Source organism: Pezoporus flaviventris, unplaced genomic scaffold (assembly GCF_033815535.1).
Source record: "Pezoporus flaviventris isolate CSIRO_AGI_PZ_B2104156 unplaced genomic scaffold, CSIRO_AGI_Pfla_v1 ptg000030l, whole genome shotgun sequence".
Lineage (NCBI taxonomy): Eukaryota > Metazoa > Chordata > Aves > Psittaciformes > Psittacidae > Pezoporus > Pezoporus flaviventris.
Genome location: NW_026892578.1, coordinates 4,799,575 through 4,823,428, shown reverse-complemented (window position 1 = coordinate 4,823,428; position 23,854 = coordinate 4,799,575). Strand labels below are relative to the sequence as shown.

Below are 23,854 nucleotides of genomic sequence, written 5' to 3'. Positions count from 1 at the left end.
TTAACTGTCAGTCTAGAACTTCATAGCATATTTTTCTTTAGCTTCTTGGTAGGTCGATAGACCTGAACCGACTGATCACACAGCGAATTTCAGCAGCCATGTACAGGTCAATGGAATTAGCAATTGGACGATTTGAAAGTGAGGATTTGACTTCCATTGTGGTGAGTGTTTTGTTGCAGTTTTGCCAGAGCACTGACTCTGCATTTGGGATCTATATGCTAGTTTTGTTTTGGTTTAATTTTAAATTTTTATTTATTGCATTGAGAATGATAGGCATCTAGCCTTTTTTTATTTGGCTATCTTGTCCAGTTTACTAAGTCTAAATTGACAAAACCTCTTACTAGGCAAACAGCTTAGTCTTGCAGAAAGCATTCTTTTAGTCACCTCCAGCTGCATCATAAATTATACTGGAAAATTCTCTGTTGCCATTGTAGTATATTATGGACTTTATTGATTCTTATGTGCTATGACTTTTTTTCTCCCCGTGCCTTAATCTCCATCTCCATTCAAACAGTGCTTTGGCCTGACTTGATGCAGTTCTCTGGAGTATGCTGCCATACATAGAATCATAGAATCATAGAACAATTTGGGTTGGAAAGGACCTTAAGATCATCTAGTTCCAACCCCCCTGCCATGGGCAAGGACACCTTACGCTAAATCATATCACCCAAGGCCTCGTCCAACCTGGCCTTGAACACTGCCAGGGATGGAGCATTCACAACCTCCCTGGGCAACCCATTCCAGTGCCTCACCACCCTAACAGGAAAGAATTTCCTTCTTACATCCAACCTAAACTTCCCCTGTTTAAGTGTTAACCCGTTACCCCTTGTCCTATCACTACGGTCCCTAATGAAGAGTCCCTCTCCAGCATCCCTATAGGCCTCCTTCAGATACTGGAAGGCTGCTATGAGGTCTCCATGCAGCCTTCTCTTCTCCAGGCTGAACAGCCCCAACTTCCTCAGCCTGTCTTCATACGGGAGGTGCTCCAATCCCCTGATCATCTTCGTGGCCCTTCTCTGGACTTGTTCCAACAGATCCATGTCCTTCCTATGTTGAGGACACCAGAACTGCACACAATGCTCCACGTGAGGTCTCACAAGAGCAGAGTAGAGGGGCAGGATCACCTCCTTCGACCTGCTGGTCACGCTCCTTTTGATGCAGCCCAGGATACGGTTGGCTTTCTGGGCTGCAAGCGCACACTGAAGCTGGCTCATGTTCATTTTCTCATCGACCAACACCCCCAAGTCCTTCTCCGCAGGGCTGCTCTGAATCTCTTCTCTGCCCAGCCTGTAGCTGTGCCTGGGATTGCTCCGACCAAGGTGTAGGACCTTGCACTTGGCATGGTTAAACTTCATGAGGTTGGCCTCAGCCCACCTCACAAGTGTGTCAGGATCCCTCTGGATGGCATTCCTTCCCTCCAGCATATCAACTGAACTACCCAGCTTGGTGTCATTGGCAAACTTGTTGAGGGTGCACTCAATCCCACTGTCCGTGTCAGCGACAAAGATGTTGAACAAGACCGGTCCCAACACCGATCCCTGAGGGACACCACTCGTTACTGGTCTCCAGGTGGACATTGAGCCATTGACCACAACTCTTTGCGTGCAGCCATCCAGCCAGTTCTTTATCCACCGAGTGGTCCATCCATCAAATTGATGTCTCTCTAATTTAGAGACAAGGATGTCGTGTGGGACAGTGCCGAATGCTTTACACAAGTCCAGGTAGATGACATCAACTGCTCTACCCCTGTCCATCAGTTCTGTAGCCCCATCATAGAAGGCCACCAAATTGGTCAGGCAGGATTTCCCCTTAGTGAAGCCATGCTGGCTGTCACCAAGCACCTTGTTGTTTTTCATGTGCCTTAGCATGCTTTCCAGGAGAATCTGCTCCAAGATCTTGCCAGGAACAGTGGTGAGACTGACTGGTCTGTAGTTCCCTGGCTTATCCACATTCCTCTTTTTGAAAATGGGGGTTATATTTCCCTTTTTCCAGTCATCGGGAACTTCACCTGACTGCCATGATTTCTCAAATATGATGGCCACTGGCTTCGCAACTTCATTTGCCAGCTCCTTCAGGACCCGCGGATGGGACTGTGCAAATCCCAGTTATGTTGAGAATGAGAATCTTGTTTCCTTGCCTAGAAAAATAAACTAAACAAAACCAGAACCTGCTGCAACCAAGGGCCTTGGGAGTGAGGTGTAAAATCACCTGTAAGGAAGGCATAAAATCACAGAATCAGCCAGGTTGGAAAGGACCTTTAAGATCATCAAGTCCAACCTTTACCCCAGCACTGCTAAGTCCACCACTAAACCATGTCACTAAGGTACTCATCTACACGGTACCTTCCAGGGACAGTGATTCCGTCAATGCCCTGGGCAGCCTGTTCCAATGCCTGACCACCATTTCAGTGGAGAAATTTTTTCCTGGTATCCAGTGTAAATCTCCTCTGGTACAGCTTGAGGCCATTGCCTCTTGTATTGCTTGTTACTTGGGAGATCAGCCACCTCCGCTCTCCATCCTCCTTTCAGGTAGTTGTACAGGGTGATAAAGTCCCCCCTGACCCTTCTCTTCAGACTAAATAACCTCGGTTCCCTCAGCAGCTCCTCAGAAGACTTATGCTCTAGGCCCTTCACCAGCTTTGTTGCCCTTCTCTGGACCAGCTCCAGCACCTCAATGTCTTTGTTGTAGTGAGGGGCCCAGAACTGAACACAGGATTTGAGCTGCAGCCTCACCAGCGCTGAGTACAGGGGGATTATTACACTATTATATACTAGGAGCCATGAGAAAACAAGGAAAATGAGCATTCTTGTGATTTAAATTTTTGTAAATGCCCACTTCTGTCCATGCTTATAGATAAATCGGAGGCCAAAACAAAACGGCCTTGTGCGTGGTAAAATCAAAATGAGTTTATGTACCAAGCAGACAACTTGGGTTTGTAGCATGACAAAAGTAGGGTTTTTGTGGAAGAACAAGATCTGGCTTGTGCCTGTGGAAGAAGAGCATCTGTGCGATATTGAGGTGTCTTTTTGGTTTTGTTTCCTGATTAAAATGTTAAAAAAAAAAACTATTTCCAGAGAAGTAAATACGCAGTGAACAAGAAAAATATTAGACATGTTCTGATCTGCTGGAATGAAAAATATAGTTATGCAGGAAAGTTTAGCATTCATCTTTCTGTAATATGTTTTTTAAGAGTGAGATTTTTGTCATGCAGTTAGCTACCTTGATTTAATTTCAGTCTTTACTGAAGATAAATCAAATACTGAGACTCTTAATTTTCCAGTGCCCGGTGTTATAACCCTTGGATTATTGAGAAGCAGTCTTTCATTGTTATGTGCAGGCTTTTCTTAGGAGCTAGGTGAACGGAATTGTTGGTGATGTGTTTCTTGGGTCACAGGTTCTCACTCTTTCTTTTGTTAGAAAGTGGCAGGCTAAGTGTCCCTCCATTGTGCTTCTTTTATATCTTCCCCTCCTTTTTCTCTAATGCAAAATAATTTTGCTGAAATCTGTTTAGTTTCCTGAGTGAGAAACTGATGCTAAGAGTTTAACTAATCAGTAATTTCTGCTATTTCCAAGCTAGGTAAATTCAATAAAGGTAGTTAAAAGACTGAACTATCTTTTTCCCTCACATTGGATACTATAAAAACAATCATAATGGTTCTTTTTCTTTCTCTTTAAAGTAACTATTATTTACAGATTTGAAAATCCTTTGAAACATGCAGTAGTTAAATATGACTAGCAATTGCTAGGGGAAATCCCATGGGCAGGGCTGCTTGAAGGTAAAGGGGCCCAAGATAGTTGGTTGACATTCAAGGACTGCTTTTTCCGTGCTCAAGATCGGAGCATCCCGACACGTAGGAAGTCAAGGAAGAGGGCCAAGAGACCTGCGTGGCTAAACAGGGAATTGCTGGGTATGCTCAAGTGGAAGAGGAGAGTTTACAGGTCATGGAAGGAGGGGCTGGCCACTTGGGAGGAATATAAGGCTGCTGCTAGAGGATGTAGGAAGGCAGCTAGGAGGACTAAGGCATCCTTAGAATTAAACCTGGCAAGAAGGGTCAAGGACAGCAAAAAGAGCTTTTTTAAATACATGGCAGACAAAACTAACACCAGAGGCAATGTAGGCCCACTGATGAACGGGATGGGTGCCCTGGTGACAGAAGATAAAGAGATGGCAGAGTTACTGAATGCCTTCTTTGTCTCTGTCTACTCTGCTGCGGGCAGTCCTGAAGAGCCCTGTACCCCTGAGACCTTAGATGAAGTCAGGTCGACGGAGCGGTTTGCCTTAGTCGATGAGGAATGGGTTAGAGACCAGTTGAGCAATCTGGACATCCATAAATCCATGGGTCCAGATGGGATGCACCCGCGGGTGCTGAGGGAACTGGCGGAAGTCATTGCTAGACCACTCTCCATCATCTTTACCAAGTCTTGGGAAATGGGAGAGGTGCCTGAGGACTGGAGGAAAGCAAATGTCACTCCAGTCTTCAAAAAGGGCAAGAAGGAGGACCCGGGTAACTACAGACCGGTCAGCCTCACCTCCATCCCTGGGAAAGTGATGGAACACCTTATCCTTGATACCATCTTAAGGCATATCAAGGATAAGAAGGTTATGAGGGGCAGTCAACATGGCTTCACCAGGGGGAAATCATGTTTGACCAATCTCTTAGCCTTTTATGAGGAAATAACACGGTGGATGGATGATGGCAGAGCGGTGGATGTGGTCTACCTTGACCTCAGCAAAGCATTTGACACAGTCTCCCACAGCATCCTCGCGGCTAAAATGAGGAAGTGTGGACTGGATGATCAGGTAGTGAGGTGGACTGTGAACTGGCTGAAGGAGAGAAGCCAGAGAGTTGTAGTCTATGGGGCTGAGTCTAGTTGGAGGCCTGTAACTAGTGGAGTGCCTCAAGGGTCAGTACTGGGACCGGTATTATTTAATATATTCATCAATGATTTAGATGAGGGAATTGAGTGTACTATCAGCAAGTTTGCTGATGACACTAAGCTGGGAGGAGTGGCTGATACGCCAGAAGGCTGTGCTGCCATCCAGCGAGACCTGGATAGGCTGGAGAGTTGGGCAGGGAGTAACTTGATGAAATATAACAAGGGAAAGTGTAGAGTCCTGCATCTGGGCAGGAACAACCCCAGGTTCCAGTATAGGTTGGGGAATGACCTGTTGGAGAGCAGTGTAGGGGAGAGGGACCTGGGGGTCCTAGTGGACGACAGGATGACCATGAGCCAACACTGTGCCCTTGTGGCTAAGAAGGCCAATGGCATCCTGGGGTGTATTAGAAGGGCGGTGGTTAGTAGGTCGAGAGAGGTCCTCCTTCCCCTCTACTCTGCCCTGGTGAGACCCCATCTGGAGTATTGTGTCCAGTTCTGGGCCCCTCAGTTCAAGAAGGACAGGGAGCTGCTGGAGAGAGTCCAGCGCAGGGCAACAAAGATGATTAAGGGAGTGGAACATCTCCCTTATGAGGAAAGACTGAGGGAGCTGGGTCTCTATAGTTTGGAGAAGAGGAGACTGAGGGGTGACCTTATCAGTGTCTATAAATATATAAAGGGGGAGTGTCACGAGGACGGAGCCAGGCTCTACTCAGTGGCAAACAATGATAGGACAAGGGGTAATGGGTACAAACTGGAACACAAGAGGTTCCACTTAAACTTGAGAAGAAACTTCTTCTCAGTGAGGGTGACGGAACACTGGAACAGGCTGCCCAGGGAGGTTGTGGAGTCTCCTTCCCTGGAGACATTCAAAACCCGCCTGGACGCATTCCTGTGTAACATTATCTAGGTGTTCCTGCTCCGGCAGGGGGATTGGACTAGATGATCTTTCGAGGTCCCTTCCAATCTCTAACATACTGTGATACTGTGATACTGTGATGACAGCACTGTACAGGAAGATGGCCAGTAGTTTGATGCACAGCTAACCAGAGTCACTGGGCATTTCTTCACTAAGTCATTGAACAACAGTCTTTGAAAGCAGTGCTTGGACTTTTTTTTTATTTTTTTTTTATGTGTTAGGTGTTTTCAGTGTCTGATGTCAGAGATGGACTTATTTTATTTAAAATTTTAACTGCCAGAAACTGTACTAGGAGTTTCTTGCCAAGAAGACATGAAACATTATGAAAAGCAGTGCTTATACGTAGCTGTGTAGTCTGAAGCTAGTGATTTTGTGGATACCTTCACAACATTTGCAAATATCTGATCTGGTCTTTCATTGCATCTTAGTACATTCTTCACTAGAGTAAACCATGAGATTGATTTACGGTCAATGTGGTGTTATTTCTACCAGTACTATAAAAATTAGTTAACCAGTTGCAGAAGTGATGTTGCAATGTTTTGTAAAGTAGGCAATGCAGAAGATACTTCTTGGCCTATGTCTGACTCTATTTTGAATGTTGGGGTTCTGCTCAGAGGAATTGGAGTTGGCACAGATCTGTGTTTGACACCCACCTGCAGTGTGGACCGATTTTAGTGAATACACTTAAGGTCTCAGAGGGGTTTGGTGGGAGATAGTTATGAAATTATCCCAAGAGCACTGCTTCTTTCCAGCTTTTATCAAAGTGACAGACTGAGGGGAGAGTCAGTTTTTATTTTGACTTATTTCTACTCTTCTATTTAGTCAAGGTTATTTACGTACTGTATTGAGTTTCTACACTTTATTAAATGCACTGCTGACTCTCTTTCCTCTTGTTTTCTTGTAGGAGCTGGATGGTTTGATAGAGATAAACAAAATGACTCACAAGCTTCTGAGCAGATATATGACCTTGGACAGCTTTGATGCCATGTTCAGAGAAGCCAATCATAATGTGTCAGCCCCTTATGGAAGAATCACTCTTCATGTCTTTTGGGAACTCAATTATGATTTCCTTCCAAACTACTGCTACAACGGATCCACTAACAGGTTGGCATGGCAGCCTTTTGTCTGCAGCAGTTCCTCTACCACCCTCCTGCAACTTCTTTCCTAGCAGATGCTAACAAGTCCATCTTCTTTCATTTAGTATATTTTCTGCATCTAATGCTATACTTGAAATAAAGCTGCATGAGTCATTTTACTGAGTAGTGTCAAATGTATGAAAGCCTGTTATTTGTCCACAAAAGAAGTCAAACGTAACCACAGCATCCAAATTGTGGCATTGTAATGAGTTAGCTTTGATGCTGAAAAATCGAGTGTGTCCAAAAATACTGCAAAGTGCGCACTGGGAAGGTATTTTGGTAAACAGGATCCACAACTGTGAGACAATGGAAATAAATTCATATTCTTGATTCTGCATTAATGTGAAGGAAAGAGTTGTCTGCTGGAGAAGGGAAGAGTTCAGTGCTCACTGCAACTACAGTTAAAGCCTTTAAGGAGAGTGAGTAATAGAAGTAGAAAGAGGCAGGTGGGATCTGAAGTTTGAATGAGTGGAAAGCACAGTGCTTGAGACTTTGCATTTCTGGGCTTCCTGCTTCTGTGCTGTTTTTAGGATTTGTGTTGCTTTTAGCCTTTAGTTAAGTTTTGGTTAAAGCACTGTGAAGTGACAGTAAAGTGATACTGAATATTGAGCTGTAGGAAGAGGAAGAAGCCTGTTCTCATCTTTCACTGTCTTCTTGGAGAGCTTCCCCTGTCTGACATGTTCTGTGATGGTTATGTTGTATTTTAGATCCAAGATTCTGTCTGCATAGAAAAAAAAAAAGGGGGGGGGAGGGGCGGAGTCCTTTTTCTGGTTAAGTTTTATCCAAGAAACTTCTGTTACATGAATCTGTTTGCACAGGAAAGTTGAATGTATTTCTGAGGAAGCTGCTGTGCACTTGATATATCTGGAGATCAACACTGGGATATTCAGCGTGAGGTACCAAGAGTCATATAAATATAATATTAGAAAAAAATATTGATGAAATGCTAATCCTTTACAGTTCAACCTTAATGAAGGACATTCAATATCTCCTATAACAGTTCAGTCTGTGCTCATACTGGCTGTAAGGACTGACATACTGCAGACCACTGTGCTTGGTAAGGAAGCACAGAACTCCAAAGCACACCAGCAGGATCCTGTAGGACTGTTGCTTGGCTGCTTAAAAATTATACACACAAATGGAGTTAGGCTGATCCTCAAGTTTATTTGGTAATTAATTCAGGATAATTAATTAAAGAGACCGTAAAAGGAGACTGACCTTAGGCAGTATGCATGCCATGTGTCCAGTTTCATCACAGAATTGCTTTGGTTTCAGTCAAAAACAGCAGTGTGGAATTAATGTGCATTGTACATGCTCTACGGTGCCCATTGAGAAGGGAAAGGGAACAGGGAGTTTCTAGCCCTTTTATAGTTCTTAAGCACATTCATTATGTCGGTTGCTGCCTTGCTGTTTGCGTGTACATAGCGAGGAGCTCTGTGAGAGCTGCTAGTTCAATTCCTGACTCTTGATAGGTAATATCTTGCATAAAAGCTACATGTAACCAAAGGAAGAAAAGTAACAATGAAAGGCTGGAAGAAAGAGAAATAAGCATGATGAAAAACAGAAGGTGGTGAAGGGTTGGAGGACAACCCAAGGGTTGGTTGATCCCAGGACACATGGAATACCTCTCTCTTGTCCTTCATTAATTTGACCACAGCCTAGGTTTAAGGATGTTTCCTTTAAAGTTAGTGTTTTGGTCAGATTAACTTGTATCTAGTCCCTTTTTGACTCTCTTTTCCCAAGCTTGAACATGATAATTTCAAATATTTGTAGAAGAGTTCAAGTGTTTAGGAACCCTGCAGGTTTGGTTCCAAGGCTATTTATGCAGAAGTGTTGAAACACATTGCATGTTTGGTTATTTGGGACTTAGGAGTGTTTTTTTTATATCTGATAATGTATTGAGATTAAAAAGTGATGCTGGTATTAAAAGATTTAGCAATTTAGTAATTGCAGTTGTCCGCTTTCTGAAATTCATTCTCATTAGTGCTGTGCAGCAGCACAGCTGGGTCCAGACTTGGGTGCAACAGTTTGGGGAGATGAGTGAGGGGATGTCTGCAGATGGGCATTGGCAGTGAAATCCAAGGGTGCTTTTCGTCCACCTCTTGTCAATCACAAAAGAGAGAGAACAAACTTTTGGATAATGGCGTGAGCATAAGAACTGCAGGTGAGGTCAAAGCACTTCCTAGTCCGGTGTCCTGACACTGGCAGCGGCCATGCAAAGGCCGAGTATGAAAACAAGAGAGAGTTGTGGTGATTTTTTTCTTCCCAGAAGACACGCTGGCCTCTAGCAATGATCAGGTGTTTCCTGAACATTCAACAGAACAAAAATAGTGGATGGTTAGTGCATTTCTGGCCCCTTACAGGTTATTTGTTTCTCCCCCTTGTTTTGTCCAGTCCTTTTTTTAAAGCTGTGTTAGGTTTTGAGATTCATGACTTGAGGCTTTGAGCAATTTGGTCTAGTGGAAGGTGTCCCTGTCCATGGTAGGGGGTTGGAACTGTATGAGCTTAAGGTCCCTTCCAACCCAAACAATTCTATGATTCTATGAGGTGGAGTTAAGTCTGACTACTGTTTCCTGAAAGCTTTTATCATTTGTGTCAAGAAAACATAGAAAATCCTCAATCCAAATAAATGTCTAGGCTGTCTCATGCTTGCTCCTCTGTTAGTCCTCAACACAATGCATGCTATTATGGGAGGAGAAGACCAGTTTAGAATTAGTAAAGAAAATGAGGTGCTCCAGCCCTCTGACCATCTTCATGGCTCTCCTCTGGCCATGCTCCTTTTGAGGCAGCCCAGGATACGGTTGGCTTTCTGGGCTACAAGCACACATTGCTGGGTCATGTTGAGCTTTTCATCAACCAACACTCCCAAGTCCTTCTCCTCAGGGCTGCTTTCAGTACAGTTCTCTGCCCAGCCTGTATTTGTGCTTGGGATTGCCCCAATCCAGGTGCAGAGCCTTGCAGTTGGCCTTGTTGAACTTCGCTGGGTTTGCACTCACCCACCTCTAAAGGGCCTGTCAAGGTCCCTCTGGATGGCATCACTTCCCTCCAGCATGTCAGCCGCACCACACAGCTTGGTGTCATTGGCATCTCCCCTCAATACATTATCCAGATCTGTATTCTTTGCTAAAAATTCACATGTATAGCACTCTTTCGAATGCAGTATGACATATGTCTTCTGAGGATACAGATTTTTCATGGAATGAACAAAACCACCAGCTTTTTATTTTTCAGTCTTCCTGTCTGCCTGCGTCTCTCCCTTTCTTTGCAAGCTCTCTGTCTCTCTCATAGTGCTTTTGAGACTAGTTTTCACAAGAGAACATCTGTGTCTTCTTGTCTTACATATACTCTGAGAGTCACGGTTCAGAAATATTTTCAGCCCTTTCAGCCACTCCTGGAGCAAACCTGAAAAGCAGCCCTGGCAGTGAAAGCTACTTACTTTCTGCTACAAATTGCCAAATGGTCTAGGCATATAGGCTAATGCAAAGTAGGGGTGACTGTAGTCAACCACCTTCCCCCACCTAAAAAAATACCCCCAAAAACCATCACCAAACAAAAAGGTCTTTCTGCCAAAAGGAAAGGTGATAGCAATAGAGTGGCAAGTATCTGTTACTCTTTTATGCTGTTTTCTGCTTGTTTCCTCACACTTCATTTTGTAGCTTCCTGTTCTCTCTCTTGCTCAAGAAGGGCGAGTTAGATCTAGCATTCACTAAGAGAGGAGGTTTATGGCTGCCTTTAGATCTGGTAGATGTGACAAACTAATTTGAGATGGCTGGAAGTTAAAATTGTGCATGCTAACTAGACAAGGAAGTGCAGAAGGGGACATACTTCTCATGCTTCTGTATGAGCCAGGAGGGAGGATTGTGATGTCTTTTTACATCTGAGATGAAGCTCAGCAAGTTTATGAATGAGATTGTCTTTCTGATCAGGTGGCTGCAGTAGCAGTCAGCAGGCTCATTGACTGAAGTGGTCTCTTTCAGATTTCTCCTCATTTTCTTAAGCCGATTATGGTAATTAGAATCATAGTATCATTTAGGTTCGTTTGTAAAGTGCTAACCATGAACTCCTTGGCGTAGGTATCAGAAACACTAATATAAAATTATTGGACCCCTGAAACACTTCAGGGCACATGTTGTCCTTTAGCAATCACAGCTGCAAAGCTCTGGTAAGCCAGCAAGCTTTTCATCTGTTTAATCTACTTTGACTGCTTACAACCTGCGTTGATTAAATTGGATAAATTGCTGGGAGATCATCAACACTGATTAAAAATGAAAAGCACCGATTATCCTGGAGTATGCCAAAACCTGCATCCAGCAGGTTTCCATCAGAGGGAAAGTGAAAGTCTGCCTAGCTTTATCATTTATATTCAAAGAGCTTCAGTCCTTCAAAGAGATGTTTCTGTTTCTTGGAGGAGGAGCAGGAGGAAGCCAGCCAGCACGATGTCAAAAAGAAATCGCACACACTGAAAAACTTTGAAGAATAGCAGATGATGCTGAACTGTAAAGATTTCTCTATAGCCCTTAGCTTTGATAGAAGAATTCTCTAATATTTGTCGGAATTATATATTTGGATTAGACATACCTCCTAGAACAATACACTCTCATTAGCCTGTTATATCCTCAATCTCAGCCATAGCCCCTTCATAAGATAAGAAGTGACAGTATATCTTGCTCCTACTTCCTTTTCTTAACCTCTTTCTTCTCTCGGCATCTTTCACCAAAGAACCTCTTCTCTCGACATCTTTCAACCAAGAAAGTATAAAACAGATGCTTGCTTCAGGTCTTTAAGAAAGCTTTAAGACTGTTTTGCTTCTACTCTGAAACATTAGAGATGGAGGAACCCCTATAATGTAGAGGAGCACTGGAGAACACACAGGAGTTACTTGTGCTTGTACGGAGCTAGTGAAACCCGGGAACTGTGTCTCAGAAGTATTTCTCCAGTGTTTAACTTCTGAGGCTGTGATTTCTTCTCAATTCAAATGTAGTCTGACTCGTTTGCTCCTGGCCACTAATGACGTCGTAATTCAAATATATTCCTAATACTGTTTTGGAAAGACTATGAATTATACTTGCAGCTTCCAAAGTCATGGGATACACCCACATTTGTATTCTGAAACATTCTTTTCCTTGTAAGGGTTTTAATTTAGTGACAACAAATCAGCTCCTGCCCAGCACATCTGCACGCTGAAACCCAGCTTTATCTCAAATGACATGGTATCTCTTTTGATCTCTTTCATTTTAGAGGTTATCTTAGGGTTTGAAGATTGATGTCAGTTGAAAAAAAAAAAAAGGATTTGGAAAGAGAGAAGGGGAAATAGAGTAATCTTTGGGATTGTCATATGTTGCAGATTAGTCTGAATTCCATCAAATGTTTACAGCATCTCTCAAACTCATTAATGAAGTATCTGTGCAGAGAGCAGATTTAAGTAATCTCAAGAGGAAATGTTCACTTGCTGTGTAAGTGAGAGAGAAGGGGGAAAACTTGGTAACTGTGGATATGTGTCGGGGGATTTGAATTATATATATATAGTATTAAAAATAATATGCATAAATTATCTTTTTTTTCCTTAAAGCTCTAAAAGCAAGCACTTTCTAGACTTCAGCAAGACAAGTACTGTTGGAAAGTCAGGGCTAAAATATATATGAGCAAGTAGCTGAAACTGTAGGTATACCTATATTTCAGCAGGTTAAAAAAGTACAGAAAACCTTGTCCTAAGATTACAGATTCTCACAAGAATCATTCAGATTATTCAGAAATAAAACAATGTTGAAATAATTGTAAGCAACATGGTGCAATTTATACATGCTTGGATGAAACAGTTTTTATTACCATGGCTAGTTTTGTTTTCAGCTAGAAAATGGATGTACTAAAAATGTAATTTCCATGCTCTTCTTAGAAAAAATATTAATAATTTAATTTGCTAATTAAATTCAGATATATTTTAAACAAAAATAGGTCAAGGTATAATTGTATCTTATGATATTACAATGTACTGCAAGCTTCCTTCTCTGAAACCTTTTTCCAGATGCATTTATTTTACTCTGGTATCACTCAGAAGAGCCTGACCTGATACGGACATTTGGTGTACACTTCTTAAATAGCTGGTTTTCCTCTTCCCTGTGTATATACAGCTTTCACCACTTACCATGAAATCTTTTTTATCTAGTTAAAACACAAATAGCTATCCAACCCATAAACACATACGCCAATAGTTTTCCTGTTTAGTGAATTTAAGCAGAATTGGAATTGTAGTAGATGTTAACTTCTTTCTGCACTAAAACTGCAGTGCTGGAAAATGCGCACTACACAGTTGACAGGCAACATCAGGGGAGTCAGCCTGCGCGGCTTGTTCTTGAGAGGACTCTTGCCCAGAGAGTTCTGCCCAAGCACCGTTCTTCAGACCCTGGGGCCCTCAGCTTGGAATAGGCTATTTGATCCTCTCTTTTGCAGTGCTTCATATCTTTGTCGTTCTCTTGTCATCCTCTTAAGATAGAAGGGTAAAGTTAACCATGATTTGTATTTGTACATGCTCACGCTAAAGTATGATCAAACTTCTGAAGTGTTAATTTTGCTGCAAGGATTGTACCCTTCTCCCTGAATTTTTAAAAAGTTATTAACCTAAAGTTTTTCTCCTGCTGTAGTTTCTTGGGGAAGGGGTTGAGGAGGAGAGGAAAGCTCCAAAACATTAAATAGAAACTCCATGCTCTTCTTTGAAGGTGTACTTTATTCCCAGTGACTTAATTTTGGAAGCAAAAGTTTGGAAGGAACTTCCTTACTCTCTAAGAGAGGCTATTGCTACCTTGTTAGTTGCTTCTCTTTTTGGCTGGGCTGGGCTAGAGTAGAAGTGAGAAATATTTTGGGACCCTGCACACTGTTGGAAGAACAGGGTCCCAGTAAGTGATGGAGAACTGCATTATGATTTGTGTCTAGGGTTTTGGGCAATGTAGAACATGTGCTTCCCCAGTTTCAGCTTGGGCTGAAAGGCTACTGATCTGGCTTTGATTTTATATGTAAATAAAAGCAATATTATACAGGGTAAGGTGTGTTAGGCACACACCTACTAACCCAAGTATAATTAATGAATTCTTTACTTTGTTTTTACAGATTTGTTCGGACCGTGCTACCATTTTCTCAGGAGTTTCAGAGAGATAAGCAGCCTAATGCACAGCCGCAGTATCTCTATGGATCAAAGGTTGGATTTAATTCCCTTTATATTTACAGTTTGCTAATGTTTAAAGATACTTTATGGAAAGTTATTAAAAATGGACTCAAATACAATTGTGAGTATTTCAATTTCAACATACAAGCTTTTTTCAGACTTTATGTGGAGCTCACCATATGTTTCAGCCAAAGTGCAAGTGATTAGTCTGATGGTTAGTCTTATCTGACACAGCTGTCTGACACCTTGCATTGCACGGTGGCTTATAGTGGCAAAGGAGACTTCAAGAAAAGATTAGTTAGTCATCTGGTGAAGTGAGAGCAAGAGCCCATCTTGAGTGCAGCTGCTCCCTTGTTACAGTGAAGAAAATGTGATGGCAGGAGAAAAGGGAAAATATATGGAAAACTTCTTCAGATGTTATCTGACTTAGAAGGAATCATAGATTTTGACCATCTTAAACTAGCAGATATCAAACTGCTTAAATTATTAAATAAATTTAAAAAAAAAAAAAGGAAAGAGAAAAGTAGCATTTCTTTGGCATCTTCAACCCAAGAACCTCGAAGTTGTTGTGATGAACTTGGCCTTCTGGCCATCTCATCTCCTCTGTTAGTATCATCTTTCTTTCTTTGTAGATTAGGAGTGCCTGGAATGTTTATGCAAGATTTCAATGGAAGTGTACATGACATGCTGTCATGTACTCTGTGCCTTAAGGCAGTGTCCAGTGCTGAGGTTGGAAAGGAGCTTATATGGGTAACAAGTTGAGAGAGAGTACTTAGCCCAAGAGAACAGTCGTGGGCTTTCATACAGTTACCCAAGGGAGGAAAGTTAGCCCGTATTCACAGGACCAATGGTATGTTCACGCGTGCAGTGTTGTATGTTGGACGGATAGATTTATTCTCCCTTATCACTGCAGATTTATTTTTTTATGCTTCAGAATTATTACCCGAATCTTAATGACAGCTAAAGGCATAGCACATATATCTGCATTTTTACTATCCAGTCAGAAATATTGAGCTTCTTCCAACAGCAGTAAAAACCAGCAGCAGTGTCTTCAGCAAGTCATTTGGGAATATTTAACAAGATGTCACTCTTAATTTTGCATTGTTTTCTTGAGTATCAGTGTGGCAAAATAAAAGTATGGGAAAGATGAATAAAAGCATAAGGATCAAATTAGAGGGTTGTTGACTAAAAAAAAAGCATTATATAATTATGTACTCAATTATCTTTGTAATTTATATATGTACTGTGTTGTTTTCTCATCTGACTACTTTCATTATCTAGCTTCTACTTAAACATGAGCATAATTAGTCCTTGTGTTACTGTTACATTCTGCACATCATATCCTAGTTATACTCTGTAATCTCTGTGAAGTGATTTGCCCAGCAAGCTAGTTTTCGAGAGCTGAAGAGATAGCTCAGAAGTTACAAATTTCAATCCTAATGTATCTGGTGCATTTGTAAAACTTTCGTGCTTTTAAAATGGTGGAAGGTGAATAAGGATTCACATCTTTAATGTGGAACGTAACAGCTGATTGTCTGGTAGTGTGAACAGTGTTTTCTACAATTATCCTCCAACAGGGAACAGTAAATTATAGGGAAGTGGGATTTTCTTACATTGGAGTTACAGTGTTCCTTACTATTTTAGGATTTCACCAGATGCACTGTAAAGAGCAAAAAACCCACTGAATTTAGCAGAGATAGCTAACTTAATTTATCTAAGTGATGATACAGTGGGGTGAATGAAAGAGGATTACCTGGGGAACCCAGTTATCAGTCAGGTTACATTATTAAAATGAGTTTAGTAATCTTTATTCTGAGGTATACTCAGAAATCTGATTGTTTTTCTGTATGAGCAGAAGCAATCGAGGGGGCTCTGAGATGCATTTCTGGAGCAAATTTCCTACTAGATATGCCTATACTATCAAATATTCCTGTCTCTCTGTAGCTTTAAATTTTTACAAGAGTATATTTTTATTTTTGAATCTAAAGTGTTCTGGAATTGAGGATATCTGAATGGAATTTTAGGAGGATATTTCTGTTGTATATAGCAAGCAACAGTAATTCTTATGTGATAGAGGCTACACATTCTAGTGTGTGATATAACTGTATGATATTATTCTATATACTATATAGCCAGTCTTGTCACATCCTTGTTTGGGTCCTTTAACGGTTATATGTATTTTTAATTTTACTGTATTTTTGAGTTTTCTTGAACTACTCAAGTTATCGAGGTTAGTCCTTTATATTGATCACATATCCAAGGAGTATAACTTTTTATTTTTCTCATTGGACTTTGTTGGTTGGTATTGTTGGGGGTTTTTTTGTGTGTGTTTTTTTTTTTTTTTTTTTGTTTGGGGTTGGTGGGGTGGGAGTGGTTGTTTTGGGTTGTTTGGTTGGGTTTTTTTAACAATACATGATGTTTATTTAGGTTAAGAAAAAAGTACTGTAGTTACTTGTGCGTATGTACACTCAAACATGCGCATATTGGACTGTAATGACTACCTTTCGTGCAGAAGCTTTGAAGAAGCAATGTGCTTGCTTGAGAGAAATTAAAGAAATTTTTAGTTTTTATTTCAAAGTGTTCACGTATTCACAGATATTTCTAAAAGGATCAAAGCAACTGGTCTATATGTGGTATATGCTTGGCATATACAGTTATGTCCACATTCTCTGTTGCATCTAGAGTTTTCTGAGTAGTATCTTCATCCAATTAGCAAAACAGAAACCCACAGATACAACTCACTTCTCCTGGCTGACTTGGGAGCAGAGCTGTCAGGAAGGAGCTGACCTGCAAAAGCTCATCAGCCTTTCAAGTGGGTTGGAGTATTTTAAAAGCTTATAGGGCATGATCATTAAAATACCTTTACTCAGGTGAAGTGTGTGTAGGATTAATGAAATGAATGTTAGCAGATTGAAATTTGGTAACATTGGCTGGATGCATAAAATAATAATCTAAGAGCCTCATCTAGGGACTTGAAACTAACTTTGCATGTTAATAAAGTACCTGGTTTTATAGAGGCTGTGTAGACCAGAATTTAAGAGCTTCCTTTCTGGCTTATACAACTTTTTCCAAGGATTTTCATGTTTGTTTATCTTCTGCATTTTGTGGATGCTAACTCATTTTTTTAGTGAACAAAGACCCCTTTGGAAAATACTTCTCAGTGTGAATATAATGATTTTTATCTACTGCTGGTGCACAAATTAACATCAGTTTGCACTATGTTGCATCTTATTATGGGTTTAGTAATCACATAGAATGCTTGCCCCTTACTAGATCACTGTTAAAACTGGACAGTGAACTACAGAAACGCAGAGTTGCCAGAATGAACCTGAATGAATTTGTAATAAAACTTTCTGAGCAAGAGACAAAGAATCATGTAGCTTTGAGTGTGTGATGACATGAATTCATCAAAACCAGTGCAGAAGTCAGATGACACTGCTTATGCATTGCCCATTTGCAGTGGGTGTGAGACGGTCCATAGTGAGATAATATAAATGTTTATCTAAGAAATGCGCAGCAAACTCCACGGGTGAAATGGCTTATATTTAGATGAAGTAAATCCCATTCCTGGGGCACTTCCAGGGTAGCTCCTTGCCTTCTCAATGTGAGATAGATATATATATAGATATATAGATATATAGATATATATATGTGTCTTTTTGTATATAGGTTTTTGTGTATAAATATCAAAATTTGTTAGGTGAATTGCCTCAGAGTTGCTTTAAGACTGAACTGCTCCTTGTTCTCAGTATGGTATATACAAGTATTATAACATATAAATGCATGTAAATATATGTATTAGACTGCCTTAAAACCTGTCTAAACAAAGAGAAATGTAGAGAAGTGAACAGGATTTCAAGGACCCAAGATGTTGGCAGAGATGAGAATGTGTCTCTTGGCTCCATCCCTATAACACTAAAATCATCTTTTCTCTCTTTGATGAGAGAAGTGTTAACCGTTAATTTAATTACAAGATCGTTTTAAAGCATTTTTTTCTGTCTGCCGCCCCTCTTTGGCAGTAAACCTGTAGTGTTGGCTTTATGCTCAGAAGTGTTCTTCAGTGTTTGTTTCATAAAACACCTTCATTTGGAACAGCAGTAAACTGTTGTCATCTGCACAGTTTATTTAAGACTGAGGTGTAAGACAAAGAAAAGCGTGTCAGCTGGAGGAAACAGGGTATAGGCTGTGGAGAACATGTTGTTGCTAACTTAACACAATGAAGATGCCTTTTGAAGTGTTTTCTAAAACTAATACTCGCCCCCATTCAGCACGGGTTTCTGTGTCTCTGCTTCTTTCCTACTAGGATAGGTATGAAAATACATCAAACTTATGCCAGCTCATGTCTTCCTAGCAATATGAGAGTTGATGTCTTTCGCAAGTTGTGGGAAATACTGTCAAAATACAGTAGCTGAAAAGACCCACTGCTTGGTATGAAATATTTGGCTGGTGCTCTCCTGCCAAAAGCATACAACCCCTTGGCTTCCAGGGTGCAGTGGGACAGGATGGCAGCTGCCCAGCCAGCAGTTCTGCGGCCTTCACTGGTACAACCAGGCTGTGTCAGCAAGAGCTGACTTTATGTGTATGTTCATGTCAATAGCAGTTTATAATGGCTGCAGTCACAGTGTACCTTTGTTTTGTAGACATACCATACTATACAGCAATACTTAAGATTTATTACGGTTTTATGCAACACAAATGCACTTAAGAGATTTAAAACAGGGTGACTTATACGTGTAAGCCAGGTAAGACTTGTCATGTTGTGAGGGTGAACAGATTTCTGTTCAAAGGGCCTTTCTTGGTACTTTGCTGTGAAGCTCAAGGGAGAGTGAAATGAACATCAGATTTTCTTGTTATAATATTAAAATGTGTTTTGGCAAGTTTTTACTTCCTTGCTACCTTCATTACACAACGTACTGAGTGGTTGGACAGAAATTTGTAGCTGGTGAATGATTTTTATCATTAAAACTGAAAGGGAAAGAGGGAAGGAAGGGCCAGGACTTCGGTTCTCTGAACTCCATTTTCTCTACAGGGAGTTACTTGCCCGTGAAGCAGAAGGTAGCTCGTGGTGGGTGCAGAAGAGTGCAAAATACAATAACCCAGAATATTACCTTAGTTTCATTGGAAGTGTCCTTACAGAGTTGTTATCTTGCACATGTTTTTAGGCCAAAGGGAATTTTCAGACAGAAATCCAGGTGAGTTTGGCTTACGTCCTGAGACTGACCTCATTCACATGGGAGCTATGGAGAACACCATGGTCAGCAAAGTGCGTTGTCTGAGTGTGGTAGTTTGTAGTGTGTAGTTTGAGAAGCAGTCAGGATTGTGGGAGTAGAATTCACTCTGGAAAACCACTGCACTTCGATCGTACATTCCAGTTACCCATAATGTAGCACTCTGGGTTGCCATCTGAAAACTTCTACTCAGCTTTGTTTATGCTAGTAAAAACCAAAAAAGTCTCTTGGTCACTTTTGATTAATTCTCATATTTATTTGCAGTTTTAGACTAACGAAAGCAGCCAAAAAAAACCCAAACCCTTGAAATGTAAATCAATTACTTGCTACATGCTTCATTTTTAAATAAGAGTGTGGCTGAAGTTCTCACTTCTTGGGCATCTGAACCTCTGTCTCTGAGTACCTGGCTGTGTATAGGCTGTTGGAAATAGATGTGACACCAGAGGTACAGCCAGGAGTACTGCAGTGAGCAGTTGGAGCTGCCCATTATGAACGCTGACAATGCACATGATGAGTTTGAAGCAGTTGGGATGTCAAGGCAGCAAAAATCTCCTCCCTGACAAAAGGTTTCTAATTTATAGCAGAGCACTGTCCAGTCATTGGCACTTGTTCCTGGCTTTTGGAAGTCGGCATGGGAGGCTCCTTGCACACTGAAGGATTCTCTATGATTGTGGCTAGCTGGATGTCACTTGGATGCTTTTCCTCAGTGTCCTGCATCAGTTGGCTCTGCCTGCTGAGCTCCTCCAAGGCGTATGCTGCGCTTTTGGTCCACACTTTCCCGTGGTCTTGCTTGGAGGTCCCATTCGGCCCTTGCAAGTGCTCACGTCTCCTGCGGCACACAAGGTGCAGGCAGCCATACAGGAGGACTGCAGCAATGATGAGGAGCAGAATGCTGCTGGTGAGCCAGATGCCCAGTGCCAGCTCTTTCTTGGTGTTGCTAGCAGATGCTGGGTCTCGTTCCAGTGTGTTAAAAACTCTGCACTGGTCACTGGAGGGGTTTGCAGACTGGCAGGTCACGCACACAATGTACGTTGTTAGCGGAGTTAGGTTTTCAACAACAAAGGAGGAACGGCTGGTGGGCACCCTCTCTTCCTTCTGAAAGTTCTTTCTCGAGTAACTGGATAGCATGCTGTTCCAGTTAGGGTGGTACATGATGCTGTAAAAGCTGTCGGCACAGCTGGCCATTTTTGGCCAAATTACCATTGCTGTGTTTCCTGTGATGTTTTGGACGGTTATTCCCATCAGGATGCTTCTCAGGTGTTTTCTTCTCTCCCGATGCCGATCTTGCTTTGGGAAGGGAAGATGTTCGTTTTACAGGGAGGTAACGTAGAAGCTGCAGCACTGGGGATGCTGTGTGGATTGTAATTGTAGTGCTCTGTAATTGAGGAAAGGAGTTTATAAGGAAACTGCTCTTGGTACTGCTATGTAAAAGTGACAACTGGAAGTTCATAAAGTTTGGAGTATTTAAAACTGTGCATTTCTTTCCTGAGTGAAAGGATAAACATATGCTTATAGAAATTCAACCAGAGCTGCTGCCTGTACAGGTGACTGGTTGTATCTTGTCTCCATGAGACACAGTGTGTTTGGCAGAATTTGCAATTGGGGAACCACTTCTTTTCAGTTGTTTTTTTTTTTTTTTTTTAAGATGACTCAAAAATTAATGCAGCAGTTGTTTTTCTCTCTAGTCTGAGTATCTTGCATTTTATTTTACTAACTAGGTGTTATACATAATCTCAAAGCTTGCTTTTGTGAGCAGTGAATTTTCTAATGTTAAGTGGCAAGAGAGGGGTGGCAGGAATGGATATTGAGTGATAAATTCCTCTACCATCCATAAGTCTTCATTTTTGCCAGTCTCAATCAATTGGAAAACAAAACAACATGTGGAAACATCATCACATTATTTTGTCTCCAGTATTGTTTGCATTAGTTTCTTATTCACCAATACTCTCTGGTTTTTTGCCTGTGAGTTAGCACATCTGTACCCACTGACAGAGCAGTGGCTGTGATATGATAGCATCAGTATTACAACATTTAGTCTTGATGCTAGTCATCCTCTTTGAAGAAAGCTAAGCTTAGTTAATGAAAAACAGTTTTCACTATAGCATATCTTTTGGATGAATAGTGGATTTTTAAAAGAATGACTGAGACTCATTTCTGTTCAAGTGATTGTATGTAATTCCATAGTCTGTCTGCCCTGAACTATACTCCTCATGATAAAATTAAAATCAGAAAAACTGCCAGTGTTTTGAGATTTTCAGTTTGTTACCACTGTAAATAGTAAAAAGAAAACACCTACTGCAATTTTCCAAACACATCTATTAAGGAATATATCATAACAGCCAGTGCGTGTTTGCATTTGTTTGGCAAGGTTTTTTTGCTTTTATTGTTGTTGTGGGTAACTTTTGAAGAAGAGCCTCCCTCAGCAATTTAGTTTGTTTCTCTTAGTTTAATAGCCAGTTTCTAGTGACACTGATGTGAGTATTTTCCACCATGAAAGTTTCTTACTTTTTCAATGAAGATAAATCCCCATGTAATTAACACTGTATTTCATTGTTTATGACTTCATCATAAAAATGAAATTATTATTTTTTATGATTAGGTTTAAAATGTTTAGTCTCCTGATTAAATAACAACTGACTGTTGAAAATTCTCCTGGTGAAGACACCTTGTCAGATTTGCTCCTAATATATTCTGAAAATATTCTCTAATACTTTTATTGTATTTTATTCTAGATAGGAGGCTGGCAAATATATATATTATTTTAGTGGGATATTGATAGTTATATTAATTGTAATAATTCTGTGACTGTATGAAAATTGTTGCTTGAGGTGTTTGGATTATGTTTACTGGGAAGTGGGAAGAAAAAGATGTGTTTATTTTCAATACAATGTGAAACCTTAGATATGACTGATCTAGGTAATGCTGCCGTTCTAATTGTGTGGTAAGTGCACCCTTTTTGATACAGCAACAATATAAAGGAACTGAGTTTGCTATCAAATAAACTTATTAGACACATTTTTGCATCTAACAGTTTTTCCAGACATTAAAATGGGACACATTAGTAAGATCAGAGCTTTTATTTGCTCAGTTGTCTCCTCTTTAGCCAGTAGATCCTAGTTACTTAAAATTGTAATTTGTTTTTTATAGAACACTTCCTAATACAGTCTACAAACAATAGTTTATCCTCATGGCATTTTCCAAGTAGGATGGCTGGATTTTATTTAAATAATAACAATACATTTCTATTGCCATGAAACAACAGTTATTAAAGACACATAATTACTGACATGTAAATGGTTGGAAAACCTATTTGATGGTTTATAGATTATAAAGTCAGTACTTACCGCCACTTCCTGACAGAAATTTCAGAACAGAATTTTCATACGGTGACGCTGCTGTGAAAATGACATAAACGCTAAGTTTTCTGCCTCCCTTTTCACATGAGTTATTTCCTGCCTGATCTCTGCTTGCCAGTTTGCTTATTCTTCCCCTCAGATTCTCTGGACTTGAATTCTCATTGCTTGGTGCTTTCAGTTTTTTTCTCTGATGCTGCTGGTGGCATGGATTCTTTGTCTCTTCCACTTAAATTCATGCAAGAGAACATCTTGTCTAAAGATGCTGTTGCTTTGCTTTTCAAAGAATGTACAGGAGAAAAAATGTCTTTTCTCCACTCTCTTCCTTGCCTCCCTTTGGACAGTGTACTGCCTGAACATCCCTGTTATATCCCTCTCGTGCGTGTACCAGTGATGCTGTGAGTGATTAATGTTAGCACTTTGATGACATCAGCAGCTAGCAACTCTCCTTTTTTTTTTTCCTCCTTAAATTTAAGTAGGGGAGGGAGCAAGCATAGCTTACAAAATAATGAACTCCCTCTTTCCTTCCCTCTCTCTCCACCCCCACCCCTTTGCTAGTGGCTTCTTCCCTAAGCTTTTTCTGCTTTTGTGCATCAGGGGGGAAAGTGGTGATGGCGTCTGATGGTGTTTTCTAAATCCCTTGCCACAGTTTATAAAGCTCTGCTAATCCAGTCTTAACAGGTGGTCCATTTTAGGTACTACCCCATGAGGGTTACATTAACAAAAGATGTAGTTTTAGATTGGCTGGCTTATTGTTATGTATTAGTGAGTTTCTAAATACTGAAATAATGTTTTCAGGGATTGCTTTTCTATGATGAATTTCTGCTGCATGAAGAGGAGTTCCCTCCCCTTAACCTCATGGCAGTAAAATGCTTTAGCCTACTGAAGTAAAATTCCCCTTGCACTATAGCTGAAACAGATAGTTCATACATATTTATTGTGGAGACCTAAATGATTGGAAACATCAAAAGTAAAAGATGAAGTCTTACCTTTTGGGGACAATTGTATAGTTGCTTAGTGTATATATACTAATATATATTCTATTAGTGTATATATATATATACTAATATATTAGCATATATATTAATATATATAATAAGTAATATACATATATATATATATAAATGCTTAGTGTATTGGGATATTCATCTACATGTATTTTTTTTTAAGGGTTTACCAGTTCTGTA

General features: G+C 40.6%; 2 protein-coding genes across 5 annotated transcripts in view; one reads left to right on the top strand and one right to left on the bottom strand.

Annotated features, from left to right (window-relative positions):
- The window catches only part of CYFIP1 (cytoplasmic FMR1 interacting protein 1), an 82,849-nt gene that overhangs the window by 37,259 nt on the left and 21,736 nt on the right, over positions 1-23,854 (top strand). For all 3 annotated transcript variants that reach the window (XM_061459764.1, XM_061459763.1, XM_061459765.1), the window contains 3 exons: positions 42-161; positions 6,699-6,898; positions 14,032-14,119. In XM_061459764.1, the coding sequence (XP_061315748.1) occupies positions 42-161; positions 6,699-6,898; positions 14,032-14,119 (408 nt within the window). The remainder of the gene's footprint in view (positions 1-41; positions 162-6,698; positions 6,899-14,031; positions 14,120-23,854) is intronic.
- On the bottom strand, positions 18,738-23,232 carry LOC133272539 (fibronectin type III domain-containing protein 9-like). 2 transcript variants are annotated; one of them, XM_061459761.1, is made up of 2 exons: positions 22,659-23,232; positions 18,738-20,601 (listed from the first exon to the last, which is right to left on the bottom strand). In XM_061459761.1, the coding sequence occupies exon 2, from the start codon at positions 20,554-20,556 to the stop codon at positions 19,885-19,887; it is 672 nt and encodes a 223-aa protein (XP_061315745.1). In that variant the 5' UTR covers positions 20,557-20,601; positions 22,659-23,232; the 3' UTR covers positions 18,738-19,884. The 2 variants fall into 2 exon arrangements, with proteins under 2 accessions (XP_061315745.1, XP_061315744.1); XM_061459760.1 differs by having other exon boundaries at positions 18,738-20,689; positions 22,659-23,224.